Genomic DNA, 22,886 nt, shown 5'->3' with positions numbered 1-22,886 from the left:
TTTTGTTGTTATGCAAACATCATAGGGTACATTTAAACAAACATAGATGGTGTAGCCTACTACACCCCTAGGTTATACAGTATAGCCTATTGCTCCTAGGCTACAAGCCTATACAGCATGTTTCTGACTGAATACTGTAGATAATTATAAAACAATGGTAAATATTTGTGTATCTAAATATATATCTAAACAGAAAAGGTACAGTGAAAACACAGAACGAAAGATTAAAACATGATACACTGGTGTAGGGCACTCACAATTAATGGAGCTTGCAGCTCTGGAAGCTGTTCTGGGTGACTCAGTGAGTGAGTGGTTAGTGAGTGTAAAGGCCTAGGATATTTCTATATACTACTGTGAATTTTTAAATGCTACACTTTGGCTACACTAAATTTATATTTTAAAAAAGTGAGATAAAATCAATCATAAGAGAAAATAATGCAATCAAGAGATGCAGTAGACACAAGGTGTATGAGGCTGCTGCTAGTGTAACATGGCACACTGTTTTACGGCAAGCTTTGTTTAAAAATTCATTTTCTTTGAGAGAGAGAGAAACATCCATTTATTGTTTCACTTATTTCTGCATTCATTGGTTGCTTCTTGTATGTGCCCTGACGTGGGATCTGAACTGGCAACATAGTTTTATCAAGTCCATGCCCTAATCACCTGAACTACCTGGCCAGGGCGCAAGCTTTTTTTTAAATAAGTACAAAGAGTACACTCTAAAATAACAATTAAAAGTAAAGCTGTGTAAACATATAAACCAGTAACAGAGTTCATTATTATCAAGTATCATGCATTGTACATGTTTTTATGTGTTCTACTTTTATATGACTATCAGCACAGCATGACCACAAACACAGGAGTATTGCATTGTGTTACAATGTTACAGTATTTACTACTGTCATCACTAGGTGATAGAAAATGTTCAGCTCCATTATAATCTTATGAGACTACACTCATATATGTGGTTCATTGTTGACCAAAACATTATTATGCCCTGCATGACTTTAAAGCAGGGGTGGGCAAACTTTTTGACTCGAGGGCCTCAATGGGTTCTTAAACTGGACCGGAGGGCCAGAACAAAAGCATGGATGGAGTGTTTGTGTGAACTAATATAAATTCAAAGTAAACATCATTACATAAAAGGGTACGGTCTTTTTTTTTTTTAGTTTTATTCATTTCAAACGGGCCGGATCCGGCCTGTGGGCCGTAGTTTGCCCACGGCTGCTTTAAAGAGATTACTGAAAAAGTTAAAAATAGAACTCCATAACTATTCATCAATTCCACTTCTAGAGTATACTTCCAGAGAGAAAATCACTGTTTCAAAGAAATGTCTGGACCACTATGATCATAGCCTATTATTTACAACTAGAAGCCCAGTGCATGAAATTTGTGCATAGGAATGGTGTCCCTCAGCCCAGCCTGCACCCTCTCCATTCTGGGACCCCCTTAAGGGATGTCTATCTGCTTGTTTAGGCCTGATCCCTGCAGAATTGGGCTTAAACCGGCAGTTGGACATCACTCTTGCAATCTGGGACCGCTGGCTCCTAACTGCTCACCTGTCTGCCTGCCTGATCACCCCTAACTGCCTCTGCCTGCTGGCCTGATTGCCCCCTAACTGCCTTCCCCTGCCGGCCTGATCGCCCCTAACTGCTCTCTCCTGCTGGCCTGATGGCCCCTAACAGCCTCTGCTTCAACTGCTGCCACCGTGGCTACGTCCAGAAGAACGTCCCGAAGACATCTGGTCTAATTAACATATTACCCTTTTAGTAGTATAGATAGCCAAGACATGGAAACAACTCAACTGTCCAATGATGGGTGAATAGATAATGAAAATGTGGTTTATATATACAATGAGATATTCAGCTATAAAAAAAGAAAATCCTATCATTTGCAACAACATGGATGGAACTTCAGGGCATTATGCTAAGTGAAATAAATCAGACAGAGAAAGAAAATACCATATGATTTCACTTATTTGTGGAAGCTTCAAAAAAAAAAAGAAACATAAAAACAAAACAAAAACACACCAAATTCATAGATACAGAGAACAGAATGGTATTTGCCAAAGGTGGGAGTAGGGGATGGACAAAATGGGTGAAGGGAGTCAAAATGTACAAACTTCCAGTTATAAAATAAATAAGTTATGGGAATATAATGTACAGCATGGTTACTAGTTAATAATATTGTATTGTATATTTTAAAGTTGCTAAGAGAGTAAATCTTAAAAGTTCTCATCCCAAGGGAAAAACTTGTAACTATGTGTGGTAATGAATGTTAACTAGACTTATTTTCGTGATCATTTTTTTGCAATATATACAAACTAGAGGCCCGATGCATGAATTTCATGCAAGAGTAGCCCTCCCTTCCCCTGGATGCTGGCACCGTCTTCCCTCTTGCACCCGGGACCTGGGCTTCTCTTGTAGCCCCGGCTTCGTCTGGAAGGTCGTCTGGAAGGATGCTTTTATTATTATAGATATCTAATCATTATGCTGTATACCTGACATTAATATATGTCAATTATATCTCAATTTAACAATAAATAATTTAATCTCTTTCTCATCCCTTATAACACTCTCACTAATTAGCCATCAGTTTGTTTTAATTTTACCTGATAAACAATGAATACTAATTGAACAGATTTTATCTTCTAAAAATCTTTTTGGTTAACTAATATAGTCCTTTTAGTAGTAGCCCTGTTTGAGATGGGATAAATAAGTGTAGGTACAAAGAAACTTAATTACTTTTTATAGTCACACATGTAAGCAGAAATTGTTTTTCCAGAGCCTGCTCTTCTGAGTGTGTTACTATGTATTCCCATCTGCATTATTTTTCTAGTTCATAAGCTACTTCAGTAGTACATGCTTTCCCCACATGTTTCCTGAAGTGATGCAGTAGCCTACAGTCTAACATTTGTCCACTCTAGGTCCACATTTGTCCATATATTTTATATAAAACTAGAGGCCTGGTGTATGAATTCATGTACCAGTGGGGTCCCTCAACCTGGCCTGCAGGATCGGGCTGAAACCGGCTGTCCAACATCCCCTGAGAGGTCCCAGATTACAAGAGGGTGCAGGCAAGGCTGAGGGACCCCACAAATGCACTATCGGGGCCAGGGAGGGACACGGGAGGTTGGACAGCTGGGGAGGGACCCTGGGAGGGCTCCAGGGCAGGTCAGGCTTGTCTCGCTCAGTTCCGATCAGCCAGACCCCAGCAGCAAGCTAACCTACCTGTCGGAGAGTCTGCCCCCTGGTGGTCAATGCACTTCATAGTGAGCAATTGAGTGGCCTTAGCATATCATTAGCATATTATGCTTTGATTGGTTGAATAGACGACAGGACACTTAGCATATTAGGCTTTTATTATATAGGATGAAATCTAGTCATAAAACATCCCTTCAGATTGTTCTGAGTTACTTCTAAGATACAAATCAAGATGCTTAGCATGACATACAAGATGCTTTGAAAAGCATCTTGTATGTCATACTAGATCCAGAGACACAGAAGTATCGAACAGACTGTCAAACCTCAGAAGAAAGGCAGGAGAGGGTGGATGGATGGGAAGAGATCAAACAATTAACTTGTATGCATATAAGAATAACCAATGGACACAGACAATAAGGGGATAAAGGCCTGGCCTAGTGGTGGGGACAGGCTGGGAGAGGTCAATGGGGAAAAGGGTGACATATGTTATACTTTCAACAATAAAGAATTTTAAAAAAGGAAAATATTTATGTAACCCATTCATTCTTGACATCTTCCAAGTTTTTTATCCTGTACCTCTGCACCTTATACTTTGACCTTCCTAAATACTGACTCATCAATAATACCTACCACACATGTGCTATTTCTAGATTCCACAATATTGGGCACACTGTTTCTTTCCCCACACACTTCATTTTCAGGAAAATTCATATTTACTATTTAAAAATTTCCTTGTGTATCGTCTCAACTCTGAAGTTTTTCAGAGTACCTCTCTGTCCTGTCATATACTGCCTATCTCCTTTATACCGTTTCTGTTCTTTATATATATTTTCATTATCCACGCCATTTATATTGTAAATATTCCCTTTCATGTCTAACTAGAGGCCCGATGCATGAAGACTCGTGCAAGAATAGGCCTTCCTTCCCCTGGCTGCTGGCACCACCTTCGATCTGGCCCGGAGCTGCCTTTATGCCTTCGCTCCTGGCCTGAGCCGCCTTTCCAACTTTGCTCCAGCCGGGAACTGCCTTTTCACCTTCTCTCTGGCTCAGAGACCCCTTTCCACCTTTGATCTGGCCCAGAATCGCCTTCCGACTTCACGCGCTGCCCAGAGGCCTGGAGTGGCCAGGGTGAGGAGGAATGCCTGAGTCATTGTCATGTTGACGATGCAAGCATCCCAGCTGGGCCTCCGCCGTCTTTGTTGCATCAATTTGCATATTCCCTCCTTATTGGTTGTGGGTTCCACAATCTTTGTCATGAAGTGATGGTCAATTTGCATATTCCAACTTTATTAGATAGGGTTTCTATGTTTGACTGTGAAATCCTTGAAGGTAGAAACTTCATCTTAGTCTTTGTTGTACCTCCCTATCCAAGAGAGTGCCTGATAAACAGTAGGAAGGCTATGAGCAATGATCAGAGATTATTCATATATATGTGTGTTTTAAACACACACACAGACACAAAGGTCTCTTTAATAATGGGCTTGTAGAAAGCTTAATCTCTTTCAGCTCCTCTCCCACCTCCCCTCACCCACACCACTGAAGTTTCTAGGTGATTTCTATTTTTAATGCAATATGTAAATGGGAATCAAGTCCTAAATTAAAAATTGTATTTGTCTCTGTATGTTATGCATAAAAATATGTAATTGGTATCTTCAAGTACATAAAATTAGAAAACAACAAAATATAGTTCCAAAGCATATTGCATTTTATGACCTTTACTGTTAACAAATGGTAATAAGAGATAGTTATCAATATGTATGACTAAAAATTATCATAGGAAACAAAAAAGAGCTCTGTTTGTTTTAATTTAAATAATACAAAGAAAATTACTTACCCAAAGCTTCACTATAATAGGAATCCCATGATTTCCAAAGAGTATCAAACATGTAGTCCTGTAGATGGTAGGAGATGAAATTTCTTATTCTGTCAGTGAAAGACATCTGGTCGGTGAGTTCTGATAAAACAGCAGGAACATAGGAAGGAGGGTATGGTGTCTTCCCACAGTGTTTTTCCACTGTTGATGCTGGAGAAAACTTCAAGGTGTACACAAATGGAATTCCAAGTTTTAAAGCTACTATATCACCACAAGGAAATAATGGATCCGATACCAGAACATCAAATTTGCTTTTCTTCAGCTTTTCCAGCAGCTTTCGGTTTTTGAGAACACCATCACAGATTTCTCTACTCAGTGCATGGAAGTCCATGAAGGCTTTGCCAATCTCCTGATAGAATCTCCAAATGGTTGAAGGAGATGGTTTATTTTCCATCCATGTAAAAATTAACTTATGGAGCGTTTCTTCCACATTTTCTTTCTCAAAGGGCACCTTATATATTTCATATGTCAGAGATGGGTTGGAAGTGGGCTTGATGTGAAGTGCACCAGAAGCAACTAGGACAGTCACATTATGCTGTTTGTTAATCAGCTCATCTATAATTATCTTAACATTTAGCCAATGACTACCTTCCATTGGCCAAATCAGAACATTCCCACCAAGAGTGACTCCCAGGAGACTTATCTGAAGAGACAACAGCAGAATGGATTTTTCTAACATGATGTGGCTTGACATAGAAAATTTGATGAGATGTGACGCAGACAAATTTCTCTGCATTTAAAACAAAAAGGAAAGACAAATTATTTTTCAGCTTGATTCAAACCAGTGATACCCTTAAGAGCATTCTCTCTACCAACTGTTACTAGTCATGGTAGCTTCATATTTTATGATAATTACAGGTTTAGGGGCAACGTGTGTTGTACCTGTCAACTTGTTGCTTTAGCTTTAGTTATGATTCTTTTTCTTAAACTTAATCTTTCAACCCTTTCTTTGCATCTCATAGTTGTTAAATTCTTACTATATTTGATTTCTTGAAGCCACTGTATATCTGAACTCCACACTCAGACCTGGAAACTGATACTTCAGATGTGACATGAAATGTAGAGATGCAAACCCTATAGTTAGCTTAGAACATAGAGATGCTAATTCAATAGGTTTTACAATATTTAATACATGCCGGGAGCCAGTCCATCCTTGCTGCTTGACACAGTCGCTGCAGAGAAGAAACATCTGCACAGCATATGTTTCAAGGGACCTGGCGTATATAGCATACTATTCTTAATATGTTTGCTCCCCTTAGTGCCATGTGTTTTAACCAAGGTCACCTCTCTGAGAAAGGTTGTTTCCCCAGGTGGGGATTTTTCCCTGAGGTTAGGGAGGGGATACAAGTGCCAGGCGGGTAGTTAAACTACATAATCTTTACTCCCTGGAATGGAGATAAGAAACGCCCTAACCTTTGTAATAGAAATTGACAGGATTAAAATCGACTGGTATAAATACAGATGTAACAAGACAATAAACATCAGATCCTCAGCAGATCCTCAGCAGATCCTCAGCAGATCCTCAGCAGATCCTCAGATCCTAACCAGAACCTAGCCAGAGAACATGGCAAAAGATCCTGGACAGAACCTGGCTACAGAACTTCACTGGAGAACCTAGACAGAACATGGCAAAAGAACCTGGATAGAACCTGGCTATAGAACCTGGTGACTGAACCTGGATGAGAACATGGAGAACCTGGCTGGAGAACCTAGCGAGAGAACATGGCACCAGAACTTGGTTGGAGATCCTGACCAGAACTTTGCTGGAGATTCTGGAGGGAGAACCTTGCTATGCTGATGAACTGAACCCAGTCTCCATGTCATTCCTTCTTCGCCGACTCCATCCACACCTTTGGGGACCCCTGGACCTGCTGGGGTTGGACCCCAGCAAATACATTTTATATAGTAACATTAGCAAAAATTATTATTTTTTAAATATATCTTTATTATTGAAAGTATTACAGATGTTCCCTTTTCCCCCCAATTAACCCCCTCTCATCTACTCCTGCCCCTTTCTCCCCAGGCTTACCACACTATTGCCTGTGTCTATGGGTTATGCATAAATGCATATAAGTTCTTTGGTTAATTTCTCCCCCCTTCCCCACCTCTCTCCCCCTGAGTCCCGTGGCCCTTCCCTCTGACATTTGTTAGTCTATTCCATGCTTCCATGTCTCTGGATCTATTTTATTCATCAATTTATTTTGTTCATTTATTTCACATATAAGTGACATGATGTGATAGCTGTCTTTCTCTGATTGGCTTATTTTGCTTAGTATAATACTCTCCAGATCCTATTATTGTAGTTACCAGTTATTAATAGACTAGAGGCCCAGTGCAAAAATTCATTCACTGGAGGGGGAATCCTACAGCTCGGCCTGCCCCCTCTCTTAGTCTTGGAGCCCTCAGGGGCAGGAGGCAACCTGGTGATCAGGGGAAGGTGACGCCCATCACACCTCTGCTGCTGCCACTTCCAGCAATGTAAGCCTAAGCCGGCCCTGGTTACCTGAGCCTCAGGTGGCCCTGGGGGGCTGGGTAGCCGCCATCTGAGGCCTGTGCCTGGGGCCAGCCCTGGGCAGCTGGGGGGCTGAGGGGACTGGGTGCCACCATCTTTGAGGGCATGGCAATCAATTAGCATATTCCCTCCTTATTGGTGGTGGACGCTGCCATCTTTGAGAGCAGGACATCAAGTAGCATATTCCCTCCTTATTGGTGGTGGACGCCGCCATCTTTGAGAGCAGGGAAGTCAATTATCATATTCCCTCCTTATTGGCTGTGGGTGCCACCATCTTTGCGAGGGCATGGCAGTCAATTAGCATAGTCCCTCTTTATTATATAGGATAAGATTATTACAAAGAGAAGATTTAAAATGTGAAGTACAAACACAATCTATACTAATAATAGACAAATATGTAAATTGACCACCCCTTTGTGACGCCCACAGCCAATCAGGAGAGAGTATGCAAATTAACCTGACAAAGATGGCGGGCCTGTGGGCAATGCACACGTGCGCAGGCATGGAGTGGCCAGGGTTGGGCGTTCCCGCCCCTGGCCGCTCTAAGCCTACACTGCAGGTACCGACGGCCTCGGTCCCGGGGACGCCACTGAAGTGTTTGGTCCTGTCAGCCCAGCCTGGGGGAGGCTGAAGTTCCCACTCCTTTTCATTTCTGCAGCCCCTGGACCTGAAGCGAAAACCAAGAACGCGGGGAGCACCAGCAGTTCTGGGAATTGTAGTTCTGGTGGCAGCCCCTGGAATGGAAGTGGAAGCCCAGAGCGCGGGGAGCATCAGGAATGCTGGGAATCATGGTTCTGGTGGCAATTGCATTGCGTGATTTCCTAGACACTAGAGAAAGTGAGCCTGGAGCGAGTTACTGTTACGGGTGGGGGATGGAGGGAAAGCATAGGTGAGAGACATAAGTAAAGTCAGAGTGTTGAGGAAAAATTAAAAGGAAGATATCCTGCAACTTCTAGGAAATCTTCACCAATGGAGCAAAGAAAACAAAAAGACCTCTACTATTCTGTGAGCACAAAACCAAACTCTGTTGGGGTCTCAGACAATTCGCTCATATGATTGCAATGACAGACAGAAACTCCCGGATTGGAGAGGGCTCCCCTGAGGGCTCCCAGATTGGAGAGGGTGCAGCTCGGGCTGAAGGACCTACCCTTCTGTGCACGAATTTCATGCATTGTGCCCCTAGTAAGTATAATATTTATTACTACTTTACCTTAATAGATCACTGAGAAAAATGGCATGTAAGTAAATAAACTGTGTAAGTGTACATATGCCTGAGATGATGGGTAATGCTACTGGTAAATAAGAGCTTTTAGAAGAGACTTGCTAAGTCAAGCATGCTTCTGTGGGAAGTGCTGCTCAAAAGGCCAGCTAGCCTGTGTGAATAACAACTTTACATTTAGACTCAGCCTTTCATAATTGCTAACATTTGTTAACTGCTCACTAACTATCAGACATTGTGCAATGTGTTGTACATATGTTAATGTCATTTACTTTGCACTTAAAAAAATATCCAGTAAGTTACAAACAATAATTATTTCCACATCAAAGAAGAAAATATTGGTCAGAAAAGCTGAGTAACTTGGTAAGTTCATAGAACAAAATAAGAAAGGAACTGATGGTAGCTGCCTTAAGGCTCTTTGGCTTCAAAGCCTATTGTGTTGAGAAAATTGATATAAATGTAGCCATTTCAAAAACAGAGCCCACCATCCCTTGCACATCTTGTTCCTTGTACATTTCAAATGATTGAACTGAGCAAATAACCTTTGGACTTGAGCCAAACAAACATTGTCTTAAAAAGAATTGTTTGTAAAGTTAATAGGAAAGCAGACCTCCTCACCACAAGCACTGATGATTTTGACATTTTTAATCAGCAACCAGCCATGTATAGTTAAAAAGTAATTTAGCTTTTTAGCATCAATAGAAATTCCTTTATTCTATTTATGTAATTATTTCCCTTCCCTTACTCATAAAAACCCCTTTCCTTCACCCCTATAACTGGGGTACAATTTGGGTTCCTTCCTGAATTTATCCCCATGGATTTCAGTTTGTTTTGACCTCAAATAAATGCTTGTTGCCTCACTTTGGCCTTTATTTTTCAAGTTATCAGCATTCACCACCAGGACAGAGTGCCCCATTAGAGTGTATCATGTCACGTTATCAACTACAACACAAATCTTCGTTAGAGGTATGGTATTTGATACTCATCTGAGTTCCTTTCTATCTGCTAGATGGGATGGTGCCCGAATCATGAATTGTTGAATAAAGCCAGTAAGACCTATAAAATTTACATAGTTGAAGTTTGTTTTTTAACAGAAGTATCTGGACATGAGTGATAAGCAGTGTGTACAAAGGAAACTTTGTACAGTGTGTCACACAAACAAACTTTTTGATTAAAAAAAATATCTCAGTAATTGTGACTTTGAGAAAAACAACTTTGGAGAAAAAGCCACTTTGCTTTTCTCAGTTACTGCTTAGGCATTTTATAGTATGACTAGATGCCCAGTGCATGAAATTAGTACACTGGGGGGTGTCCCTCAGCTCGGCCTGTGCCCTCTCTCACAGTCCAGGAGCCCTCGGGGGATGTCCGACTGACGGCTTAGGCCCACTCCCCAGAGGGGAGCCATCCACCCTGCCCAACAGTCACCAATATCCTGACCTCTGAGCACTGGCCCTTACGTTATCCTAATTTCAATCTTATTTGTCTGATAGACTTAGGCAGTTCAAACCCATCCCTGGTAATACAGAGCCAAGGATTAAATTTTCAGGAGCACAGAATTAAATTTGTTTTAAACCAAAGCTGCACATGTGTTTCCAATCTTTACTATTATGGATGGAGACCTCCTATGCCTTGGAGGAAATAATCGCCCAATTATTTACAAGGTGCACCCCTGAGGACCCCAAAATTTACTGAGACTTTTGGGATACCAGTAAATGCTGTCAAAATGCAAGCAAACCTAATGAGAGTGTCCCAAATCTATTTGATCCCATTAGACCGCTTGAACCTTCAGTTGCCCTCCTGGGATGGCTCCCACCACCTGCAGCAACACTGGAGATGGCAGTGCCCCAGCCCATGACATCAGGGGACAACCTCATCCTACATGCTGCCTCCAAAACCTTCTTTGACAGAGATGTCACCAAGGAAGACTCAGTGGCTAATGATGGTGAGCTCTGCCCAGAACCTGGGTGTCACACTGAACATTTGTCTAAATTCTCTGCTGATGACCCTGTGAGTGGCATTTTGTAGAGTTAACTATGTGTTTACCCCAGAGCCCCCTTGCCTACTATAATGTGTGCTGCTCGAGTATGAGGTTAACTGCCAAGCTGCTTTCTGCTTCACATTTGAGCTCTGGAAAGCCAAGGTATGTGTCAAATCTCACAACTTTAAGGGGCCCCAAAACACTTCACTTAGTTGCTTGCCTTCATCACACCCTTTGGATTGGCCCACATTATGCATCCGCCTGGGAGTTAGTGAATTTAAATTTTGTTGGGAAAACCCTTCCCTGACTGTGGATGCTGCTACCACAAAGCCCTCCACCTACAACTCTCCAGGACCTACACCACCTCACAGCACCCTTCCCCACAGTCACTGCTCAGGGCTCCACAATCTTTGCTTCTGTTTAAGACTTCTATAGGTGTTTTATTTGTTTGTTTTTAAATTGATTTCATAGAGGAAGGGAGAGGGAGAGAGAGATAGAAAAATCAATGATGGGAGAGAATCATTGATCACCTGCCTCCTACACACCCCACACTGGGGATTAAGCCCACAACCCGTGCTCTGACCAGTAATTAAACCTGTGACCTCCTGGTTCAACCACTGAGCAACACTAGCCGGGTGAGACTCCAATAGTCTTAATATGTTTATACAATGAGCAGAAACCAGAGCTTATTTTGGGGTGCCTATTTAATTGCTGGGATCAATAAAAGCTGTTTCCCAAGTTAGTGGCCTACCCAGCTGATTTACTGACCCTGTCCCCATTTGCCCAATAGAAAGCACCCATGTTACCCTGTAATTTGCCTTATGTTCTCTATGGTATTCAATAGTTCCCATGCAGGACACTTGTCTTACAGTAAGTGGCACCTGGCAGGAGCCTCCAGATGCCCTTCAGAATCCTCCATATCTGCCCAGGCACCAACAGTACATGAATATGACCTACACCTTGTCCAAAAAAGCACAATCCCTGTGGTCTTGGGCCCTGTGGCCCAGCTATCTGAAGAGAACCCTAATTTATTCTGGCTTCCCTGAGCACACAGTTGATGTCCATCCTGAGCCCAGTGCCTTGGGGCCACACACATAACCTGGCTCTCCAAACGTGCACTTCTAACCTCAACCAATGCTTTATACTCTGTGCTGGCCTCTTGGGAAATATTGTCTGTCCAAACTAAGTACTTTAGTCTCCCTGGGACTAACTACCCTTACAAATCACTGAGCAGGACACCCAATTGTCTCCCTTTCTCCCCTCTCAAGTCAAAATTATGCAGTATCCATCCCCATTATTTTGGGACTAGAGTAGTTGCCAACACACCTGGGATGCAGCCAAAATCATTAAGGCAAACATCAACCTGTCAGCCATCCTGGCTGAACACATTGGTCTGTTACATAAGAGCGTTAATGCAGCAGCAACATGATTCTTTAGTATGAATAGTTCGGGATAACTGTTTAGATTTAGATTACCTATTAGATAAAACTAAAAGTGTATGTGCTTACAAAGGGTACCACCTATTACATGAATACTAAAAATTCTGACAAATGTATACACATATACAAAAGTTAGCCCCATAAGTACAAGTGTTACATAATCTCACCCACGTTTAAATTAAATACCTACCTTACCATTACCCAAGGGCTTTGATTTAATTGATTGGCCGGACCCCAACAAAAGGAATGTGGCTGAGGGCTAAGAACAGGTTTTCAAACCCTCATTTGCCTATGGATATTGGTGAGTGTCATTTTTGCTTTTTTCAAATAATGCATTTGTTGGGTGACCAAAACCCTGCCCCGGCTTTAATATCCCCACTGTCCAGACTGTGAGTTTCCCTGAAGATTAGTGGCTAGGCATCATGGAGTCAATTGCCACGAGGGTCAACTTTTGAGAAAGAACAACTTTCTTTTTCTGCCTAGGCATTTCACAGTCTGAACCCAACTCACCTCCAGAATCTGGACATTTAGATCAATGCTCGCCATGAATTCCATTTTACTTTTCCTGGGGCACCTTCTAAAATAACTGCTTAGAGTTAAGCCTAGGAAAAGTTAGGGATCTCCACCCCAGCCACCTTATAACTCATAGGTGCTTGCTAGCCTGCTTCTGTCTCCTGCTGACATGTGATCTGGATGGAGGACTACCTTTCCCTGGCTCAACTGTGACCTCCACTTCTGGGATCTATAAGTAATAAATCCTATGGCTCTATTTCCATTGTGTGAGTGTATTAAATGCGCACCTTCAATCCAAGTGACCCAGTGGATTTCATTGCCCCAAAGTGGGAGTTTAGATGCTGAAGGTGCTACCTGCCACCTCTGGTGGTGCCTTGTGTCTCCTCATTCAGCAGGGAGAGCATGATTGCACATTCTTGATTCAGTGCACCAGCTCCAGCTTCCCAGCACAGTAATGTGACCAGTCTTAAGCGATTTCTCAAACTGCTCAGGTAAATTTTAGATTTGTGCTCCTAAATTTAACTTAAAATAAAGAAATTATAAAATTAAATGAAGAGATTGTTGACCATAAAGTTTTAAAAAGGTTGTAAACAAAAGACTTTTCCAAAATGAAGGCCCAAACTTGTGATTTTAATTATTTTGAGCTTAACATCACTGAAAGACTAATTTCTTTCTGGAAATTTTTGAGAAGCTACACCTAAAACTGTGATACATATATTTGTGAAATCAGGTGTGTTCAAAGAAAAATGAATATATTTTAAAAGAAGCTAGTATATACAAATGTTTTTTTATCATAGATGATAGTAAAAGATGTGCTGTAATTAATTGTACAAAAAGGCAGCAAGTTTAGTACTTATTAATACCACAATAGGTTATTGATGCTACAACAATATTTTTTGAGAAACTTTAAATTTCCTATTTTTTAATAAATAAATTTGATTATGCATAAAACTCATTTATATATAAAACATATACATTTAAAATATATAAAGTTGAAATATGTAAATATAAATAATCCATTACACAATATTAAAGAAAGAAAATACCCAGAAAGGATGACATCTTGCTTCCTGTACTTGTGCTGTTTTGAAGACCATTGTGACTTGTAAGAATCATTTTTGCCTTCACCGTACATTAGTATACGTCTTATTTCCTATGTTATGTGTGCCTAATGAAGGAACAAATTACCTTTCCACTTGTAGGAAATATAGGAAATAGATCAACTTTTAAAGGGTCCAATGAACTCACACTTAGAAAAACTCTCAATTTATGCCTTTATAATACACTTCCCTCAATATCTACTAGTATACAGTCATTATGAAGTGTAACTCCTGGGAGGAAAAATCCCCCAAATTATTTCAAAATAGAACTAAAAACTTTTCAAAGGGAAGTAATAAAACAACCCAAAAGTTAACCCACAATCTTGTAATGGTTGATATTGCTATTAGAAGAAAATATAAAATACATCCAAATGTTTATTACACAGTGCTTTTATATAGCTTATACACTGATTTAAATTTCTTACCTGAAGTTTACAGCTGGACCTATAAAAGCAATCATTTGCCATTAGGTACCTGAACTTAAATAACCCCTGGATGGGTAAGTGTGGTATGATGTGAAATATGATCTTAAGTAATCAGACTTGTTTACTCTTAGCATTTCTCCTGAATTGCATTGTTAAGCAAATTAAGCTTTGCTAAAGGTATCCTTCAACTGCTTCCTGGCAAGTATTTGCATTGAATATTGCCTTTGCTATCATGGTCTCCACTGCTCCCATCAACCAAGAATGTCAGATGTATCTGAAATAAAGACTGGTAATGATTAATAATCTCAGTTTATTATTAAGAAGTATGTAAAATTAATATATCTCAAACTAATGCCACATAAAATTATTATTATTGATTATAAAAATAAATTTTAAAAAATCAGGGTGTCTTTTTTTTTCTGAGTTGTATAATGATGAGAGTTGATTATGTTCATTCAAATGTAGAAACCACAGCAGAGTTGAATTACTCTGAATAATGAAGAAATAACTCTGAAAAATCTTTTTTTAAAAAAAAATTAATGTATTTTAAAAGGTACTAATTTAGATAATTAAATATGTGTTTTAAAGTTTTATATTTTCATTATGCAACATCCCTGTGAATGATAACCTAATATATAAAGAGCCAGGGTCCATAAAGTCCAAAAAGACAGAAGGCTCAACCGAAGGCCAGGTGGGGGGTGGGTGGGGTAGGGCAAGGCAAGGCGGGCGCAGCAAGGTCGTTAGCCTCTGCCCCAGGCAGTCCGCTGCCTCAGTGGTTGACTCCAGTAGGACCTAGGCCCTCCCCTCTGTGGACAGGGGCCCTTTTCCTGATACCATGTTTCCAGGATCTCTCAGACCCGTTTGTGGAAGTCAGGGAACACTGCGTGTGGTCATCCTGCCCTGGGGACTCCCACTGCTGACAACAAGGTTGGGCTTCTGTGGGGCCCCCCGGTCATGTGATCCAGGGTCGCTACATCCTAATGTTGACTCTGGCAGGACTTGGGCCGGTCCTCTGGGTATCTGAGGTCCTGCTCCCTATACCAAAGCCCCTGAGTCTCTGAGACCCAGATGCAGAGATCGCCTGTTGTTGTCATCCCACCCTGGGTAGGATGATTCTGTTCTAGGGTTCAGGGTCCCTCCCTCCTCCCTTATGTTCCTCACCTTGAGCCCTGGAAAGTCCTGGGATCCTCCCTCTGTTGACCCAAGGCCAGACTCCTCAGATCAAGGCCTCACTGCCCTGAGTCCTCTGCAGGAAGTCAGTGTACGTCAAATTTGGTACCAAGCCCAGCAATTCCAAAACCTCATGGCAGGGGCTGAGATGGATTCGTAGGGTCCTTTAGCCCTGCCTCTGATGCATACTTTGACAGGGCCTGGGCCTCCTGTCCTCTATCAACCAGAGTCTGCAACCCTCAGACCAAGGGTCTGACTACCCAAGTTCTCTGAGGAGGTGGGGCGGGGGAGGTGAAGTTTTCAACATACAAACAGGAAGCCCAACTTCGGGAATTTAAATTTCTGCCTCATTCACCTTATACTGTTAAACCTCACATGTAGATACTATACCTACTATGATCACCCCCAAGTTTTTAAACAAAGCTAAGATAACCAGTTGAGCAACTCTATTCATTAAAGATAGCCTAAAGGCAATGATTTCAACCTTGAAAACAGAAAGCTGGGGAGAGCCACAGTGACAGTGGAAAAAGGGGGGTGAAATGGAAAATTTCTCTGGTAGTAGCCAAGAAGTGAATGGTTTTCAAGGTGCATAAGAGCAACCTGTACTAGGGAAGCAGGATGATTCACATCTCCACAGAGACAGTCACATTACCTTGAAAAGATTTTAGGTAAATCTTATGAAAACTAGCTAAGGGTGAAGGATGGGAAAGAACAATGAACCACTGAAATGGGTGGCCTAGGGAAACGTTTGGAGGAAGCATCATCTCCCTACCATGTGACCCATCAGAATTGAACATGGGGTCAATAAATTTGAGAAGGCTTAGGAGTGCTAAAGAAATGCCCCCTTTCTCTTACCAAAGCATCTCGGCCTCCTCACCCCTTCCCATGCAAGTGTCAGGATGGTGCTTTATGATGTCTAAGTTTCTCTCCCAGAGCTACCATTAGCTGGCAGAGAGGATTCCTGATTAATTAAAGCCTAGGGGTGTGGCCTCTCATTGTCCTAGAGAAAAGCATATGTTCAAGAGGCCTGGGGTAGGGCCCTGGGAAATTTTGACATGGTGAAGATGACCAGGAAACCACCAAATCCTAGCACAGTTATGTAACAACCAACCCCATTCACCAAAAGAAGGTAAAAGAGGAAGAAGTCCTGTTAACCCAGGTCCAGTGTCCAGGATGCAAGGACCACACCCAAACTTCTCCTCCTCTTCTTTAGTGGCATATCCCCAAGACTCCCTGGTCTTGCCTGGCAGATTCCATCCTCACCCCATAATTTTTCTCATGAAGACTTTTTTCCCTTTCATCCCAGCCATTTCCTCACAAACCAATGTCCTTCTGCGCTCACTCTGTTGTCCTTCCAGGTACTAAAGACATCCATGGGGATGCAAAGATGTCTTTAAGGGAGTTCAAGGAAAGGAGCCTTTCCAAAAATTCCTACCCCATCAAGAAAACCTACAAAAGCTATAAAGCCAACAATATGTGGCCATTATCACAGGCCAAATGAGGAACTGAATAAAAATGATCCAGAAAAAGACCAAGACAATGTAGAAAAATTCACCACCTCGAGTGATAACTTGGGCAGCCAGTAACTTCAGAGCAAGGCCAAAGACCTCAGAACGATCTATGACGTTTCTGAAGTCTGGCCCCCAAGAAATGCTGACAGTGTGGAAGCCAAATTTTACACCTACAGGGTACACCAATAGTGATGATTAAGATAAAATTAATTAGTGGTTCACTTCCAGTGTTAGCATAATCTGCAGACAATTTTTATTAAACATCTATACTAATAAAAGGGTAATATGCTCTTTAGACCAGGAGACCTTTCGGGAGACCTTCTCGATGTCCTTCTGGACAAAGCCATGGTGACGGGGCTGAGGCAAAGACAGTTAAGGGTGATCAGGCCAGCAGGGGGGGCAGTTAGGGGAGATCAGGACAGTGGGGGGGGGCAGTTGGGGGCGAACAGGCCAGCAGGGGGCGTAGTTAAGGACAAGAAGGCTGGCAGGAGGGCAGTTTGGGGTGAGCAGGCTGGCAGACAGAGTGGTTAGGGGCCGATCAGGCAAGCAAGCATGTGTGTGGTTAGGAGCCAGCGTCCCAGATTGTGAGAGGGATGTCCGACTGCCGGTTTAGGCTTGATTCTGCAGGGATCGGGCCTAAACCGGCAGGAGGACATCACCCGAGGGGTCCCAGATTGGAGAGGGTGCAGGATGTGCTGAGGGGCACCCTTCCCCCCATGCACAAATTTCGTGTATCGGGCCACTAGTTATCATCGTTTCTTTGTCCAACTATTTTATTTTTTTAATATATTTTATTGATTTTTTACAGAGAAGAAGGGAGAGGGATAGAGAGTTAGAAACATTGATGAGAGAGAAACATCGATCAGCTGCCTCCTGACACCATCTACTGGGGATGTGCCCACAACCAAGGTACATGCCCTTGACCGGAATTGAACCCAGGACCCTTCAGTCCGCAGGCTGACATTCTATCCACTGAGCCAAACCAGCTAGGGCTGTCCAACCATTTTAAAGGAGGAAAAAAGAAATAAAGTTAGTATGTCTTTTGCCATAAAGTCCCCAAACTGTCATAAGTACTGGAATAGAACATGAACACTTATTATATTAACTGGCAAACAAATGTGACAATAATTTCATACAGATTTTAAGTGGTGGCTGAGAATCTTGAGGGACATCTCAGCAGCAGAGGTCCCCCTTAAGTAGTGTGGGGCCTCAACCCTGTTCTGGCCTCCCAAGTCTGGAGCACTGGAGCCAGAAAGGGGAGCATTCATAACATCTGGCTGTAAAAATCAGTGGAGATTCTGCTCGTCACAGAGGGACAGGAGTCTGCTAGAAACCCAGGCACCCTCTATAAGGGCCAACACACAAAATCTGCTTTGCACTCACTTTCCCTGAACTCCATCAGAGGGAGCATGCCTCAGAGTGGACTAAGATTGTGCAAAGAGAGACTGGGTTGTGTGGCTCCGGTGAGAGAGCTGAAGGGACAATTGTCAGGGTCCCTGCGCTGAGCCCCTCTGACACACTGCCCACAACCACCATCTTTTCTGTGTCAAGCACTCCGCTACACATTGCATCAGACTGGAGGAACTCCGGACTCCCTGTTGCTCTGCCTAGTCACGATCATGCACTGTGGGGGGGGGTCTGCTGCCTGAGCCCATAGTATAGACTTTTTTGAAAGACTCTTGAGGGTGAACGCAGAGGGTATCAAACACTGAGTTGAATGGTTCTAGGGTGGGACCATTTCCCCCGCACTTACCTGCCAGAGCAGCAGCAACCCAATCTGTATACCACAGCAGCACTGTCTCACCATAAGGTAAACACTAGCTTCACTCTCCTGAATCCCGTTGGCCCCTCCCTGCTAGGCTTGCACTCAGGAATATTGTTAGCTGGCTGTGGCCAGCCTGAGCCCACAGTGCAAAATCGTTGGGAAGACTCTTGAGCAGATATGTGCAAACTCTGGGAAAGACAAAGTTGTGTGGCTTTTGGGTGAGGGTCATATTTCCCTCGCATGTGCAATCAACACCCCGTTTCTGTGCAAAGCCCTCCCTTCACATGGCTAAATTTTGGTCTGTTTGGGACTAATAAACATTGCTGACCTCACCCTGATGACTTTATGACACTCAATCCTACCACAAAGGTCTGTGGGCACCCAACTGGTGGCAGCTGGCCTTGGTGTGCTCTTAGACTATTGCTGAGTGTCCTCAGACTTAGGACTGGCAGGGAGTTTGAACCCATATCAATCTGATGAACACAATTCACCCCTACATGATGCCTCATTTAGAACATGTTCTCACTTAACTTGTGTACTACCACCAGAGCCTCTTTCAATGATGGAGCCTGTCAGCTAGCAGATAGAGGCGGATTTTGGGTGCCTTGGGCCTTTTGTTGACCTGCTCCCATGCTCAGTACTGGTGGAAATTGGCCTCGGAGTGTAACTTGGCCACTGCCATGCATAGCCATGCCCAGCAGAGCACCCACAAACTGTGGATCACTTAGTAGCTCCAGACAGGTGGCCCAGGGACAGACACAGGCAATGCCTGACATTGAATGCACTGGAGTTCCTTTCCAATGGCCCCAGAATCAACACAACTGGTGGCAGGATACAGACCACATCAGAGCATGACCCAAATAGATCTATATGCTGCACATACAAAAGTAGATCTCAGCAGTCACTAGAATCTGCTCGAGCGAATTCTGATTTCTGGGATTAGCATCTGCACAAGAACTCACAGTGTGGTTACAGTTGATTCTCATAGTCAGCTAGTCAGCTAGTCAGAGAGGCAACCTCATCCATGGATAGGCCAGCAGAAATCAAGATAAATCTACAACAGAAATCAAGATAAATATATTCACATAACCCACACAAGGGACATTCCAGGGGACTGTGCCACTGAGGCCCACAGACACCTACTACATAAAGACAACATGCCAAGACTGGAGACACAGCATATCTACCTAATACACAGAAGCAAATATAGAGAAGCAGCCAAAAATAAGAAGACAAAGAAATATTCTCCAAATAAAAGAACAGTATAAAGTGCCCCAAAATAAACAAAATAAAATGTAGGCAAGCAAGCTACCAAATAGAGAGTTCAAAAATTGTTATAAGGATGTTCAAGGAAATTAAAAGAAGGATGGATGAAATCCATGAGAATTTAAACAAAGAGAAAGTAAGTATAAAAAGCACATAAAATCCATAAAAGAGAACCAGTCAGAGGTGAAGAATACAATATCTAGAACAGGGGTGGGCAAACTTTTTGACTCGAGGGCCACAATGGGTTCTTAAACTGGACCAGAGGGCCGGAACAAAAGCATGGATGGAGTATTTGTGTGAACTAATATAAATTCAAAGTAAACATCATTACATAAAAGGGTACGGTCTTTTTTTTTTTTTTTAGTTGTATTCATTTCAAAAGGGCCGGATCTGGCCCACGGGCCGTAGTTTGCCCACGGCTGATCTAGAATGAAGAACACACTAGAAGGAATTGACAGCAAGCTAGATGAAAGATAGGTTCCAATTAGTGATTTTGAAGACAAGGTATCAGAAAACACCCAATCTGAAGAACAAAAAGAAAAAAATAATTTTTAAAAAGTGAGGATAGTCTAGGGACATTTGGGACAACATGAAACATAACAACAGGCACATCATAGAAGTAACAGAATGAGAAAAGAGAGCAAGAGATGGAGAACCTATTTGAAAAAAATAATGATTGAAAACTTTACAAACCTGGTGAAGGAAAAGAACACAAAAATCTAAGAAGAGAAAAGAGTTCCAAATAAGAATCCAAAGAGCCCTCATCAAGATATATCATGATTTGCGGGAAGTCACCACTTTCCCAACACTGTCATAAGAGTGCACCAAGGAACGCGGAAGGCTGAAGGACCTTGGGCATTAGCAGGCTGATGCTCAGCACTGATTGTTCCGTAATGAGATATGGTTGCTTGAAGCAATTTCCTGACCTAATGGCCTCAAAGTGAATGTTTACTGAACCTTACGGATCTTTACTGATCTTTATTGACTTTAGAAACCATCTATCTGCTACCTGTTTGCCATGCTTTACTGAGGGCAAGATGTTTATCTAAAACTGAATAAAAATCAGATAAGGCCAGGTTTCAGTGTGCCTCACCAAGAGAGAGGTCTCCACCTCGCCCCCCATACCTTCTAAATTCATATTTATTGTATAGTATTTTCATTTGTGCGTCGGCCCCTCCTTCAGATCCTGAACCCCTGCCTCAAAAGGTTGCGACATTCTGGCACCATGAACAAGAATCTGGAGAGGAAGTGTCACCTGAGCGAAAAACAAAGTGAAAAAGGAAAAGTGGAAATTCACCGGAAAGGTGGGAAGTTCACTGCACACAAAGCCTGTGCCAGCTTCAGAGTCGCTACCATAAGTGGATGAGGAACGTTTTGATTCAGCCAGGTTATTATGGGGAAGAATTTGAGTAAAAGGCAAAAACATCATTGTAAATTTTTAGCTTGCATGCTCAAGGATAAAGGAATTAAGGTGTCAAAAGGTACTGTCTTAAATCAGGCTCAAGGAAAACGAGTGCCCTTGTCATCTTTAACTATGGGGGCTCCTGTTCGAACTGCATTATGCCCACTTCATATTGAGGATCAAAAGTCTGTAACACCTAAGCCCCAGATCCTCCGCCTCTAGTCTGGGAAGGCTCAACAGCTAGAGCAAATGAGGCTAACAGTCCTTTCACAAAAGAGCTCTTTAATGCTTTGTCTGAAAATTACCACGTGACGCCTTGGGACTGGCAGATTTTAGCTAAAACAACTTTAGACACCAGTCGATGCTATGGAGAGCAGAATAGGATAAGATCTGTGAACAACAGGCTGAGATCTAGGCCGCATTCTGGCTGTAAGTCCCAGGCAATGTAAAACATCTGAAAGATCCATGAAAAGAACTCTGATTTATTAAGTCTTGTCTATGTGTTATGCATGCTTGTCTGTTGATTGTTGTCTTATCTGTCTTTTTTGTTTGGTTTAATTTGTTTATTAAGCATGCCTTTAATTTAATTTAATAGAAAAGAAACAGTAGATGTCCAGGCCATTACTAAATTTCCCCAGAGCAAACAGAATGTGGGGGTGGGGAGAAAGAATATGAGCCGTACATGTGGCTGATAACACAGGTTCTAGGATAAATCATTGACAAAGCGAAGTAACTAAAAAAAGGCCCCAGCCCATTAATTACTAGGTGTTTTGGTGATCCTGTAAAATGGATGCCCACTCTTGAGAGTGTTACTAAAAGTCTCATTTTCACCATGTTTTTATTTCCCAGTCCGTCATTTGAAATTTGGATAGATGAGACATTTCTCACAATTTAGGGATGCATCTGGGATTTGTATACCCATGAAGAGAAAAAGGCTAGCTTAAGAGAAGGTGCGCCTCCCCCGATTTTGGGTGGCCTCTTGGCCTAGGCCCCATCTCTTCACGGATGCTATGGAATAAACCCAAGATTGTTTTTATTTAAAAGATGGCAAAAATGACACAAGGAAAACATACAGGCTGTGTTTGGGCAACAAAATTAATGTTTCCATGATAAAGGACAGTTCTTGGATAATAATGGACCTCATTCCAAGGTTGCCTCACAGGTGTGGCGGGGTGGGGGGGAGAGGCACTCCTGTTTTTATAAAGAAAAATAAAATAATACTTTAACATTAAAGCCACTGAAATTCAGTAAGTTATCTCTGTTACAGAATTTGCCAAAAAAAAAATGCCTTGGATAATAATAATTGGCTTTAAAATCTCAAAGTTGTTAAGGCAATAATATACATAACTAAAATGATAGGTATATGGTAAATCTTTTTCAGTGGTAATTATATATGACTAAACATATATAATTACCATTATTTTTCCAAATTCTTTGGTAACATAAAACTTTGGCGTTTGCTGAATTAAATAATAAAAATTATTAAATATCTAGGTATTTAAAAATGACA

The 22,886-nt window shown here is 42.0% G+C and overlaps 1 protein-coding gene across 1 annotated transcript in view; it reads right to left on the bottom strand.

Annotated features, from left to right (window-relative positions):
• The window catches only part of LOC102442302 (UDP-glucuronosyltransferase 2A1-like), a 49,140-nt gene extending 30,356 nt beyond the window's left edge, over positions 1-18,784 (bottom strand). Inside the window, 2 exon segments of the mRNA XM_023744322.1 lie at positions 5,038-5,806; positions 18,697-18,784. Of these exon segments, the coding sequence (XP_023600090.1) occupies positions 5,038-5,806; positions 18,697-18,750 (823 nt within the window). The 5' untranslated portion in view covers positions 18,751-18,784.
• Positions 18,785-22,886: the final 4,102 nt, after the last annotated feature.

Source organism: Myotis lucifugus, unplaced genomic scaffold (genome assembly GCF_000147115.1).
Source record: "Myotis lucifugus unplaced genomic scaffold, Myoluc2.0 scaffold_449, whole genome shotgun sequence".
Taxonomy (NCBI): Eukaryota; Metazoa; Chordata; class Mammalia; order Chiroptera; family Vespertilionidae; genus Myotis; species Myotis lucifugus.
The sequence above is the reverse complement of the archived record's forward strand: the minus strand, read 5'-3'. Positions and strand labels throughout refer to the sequence as shown.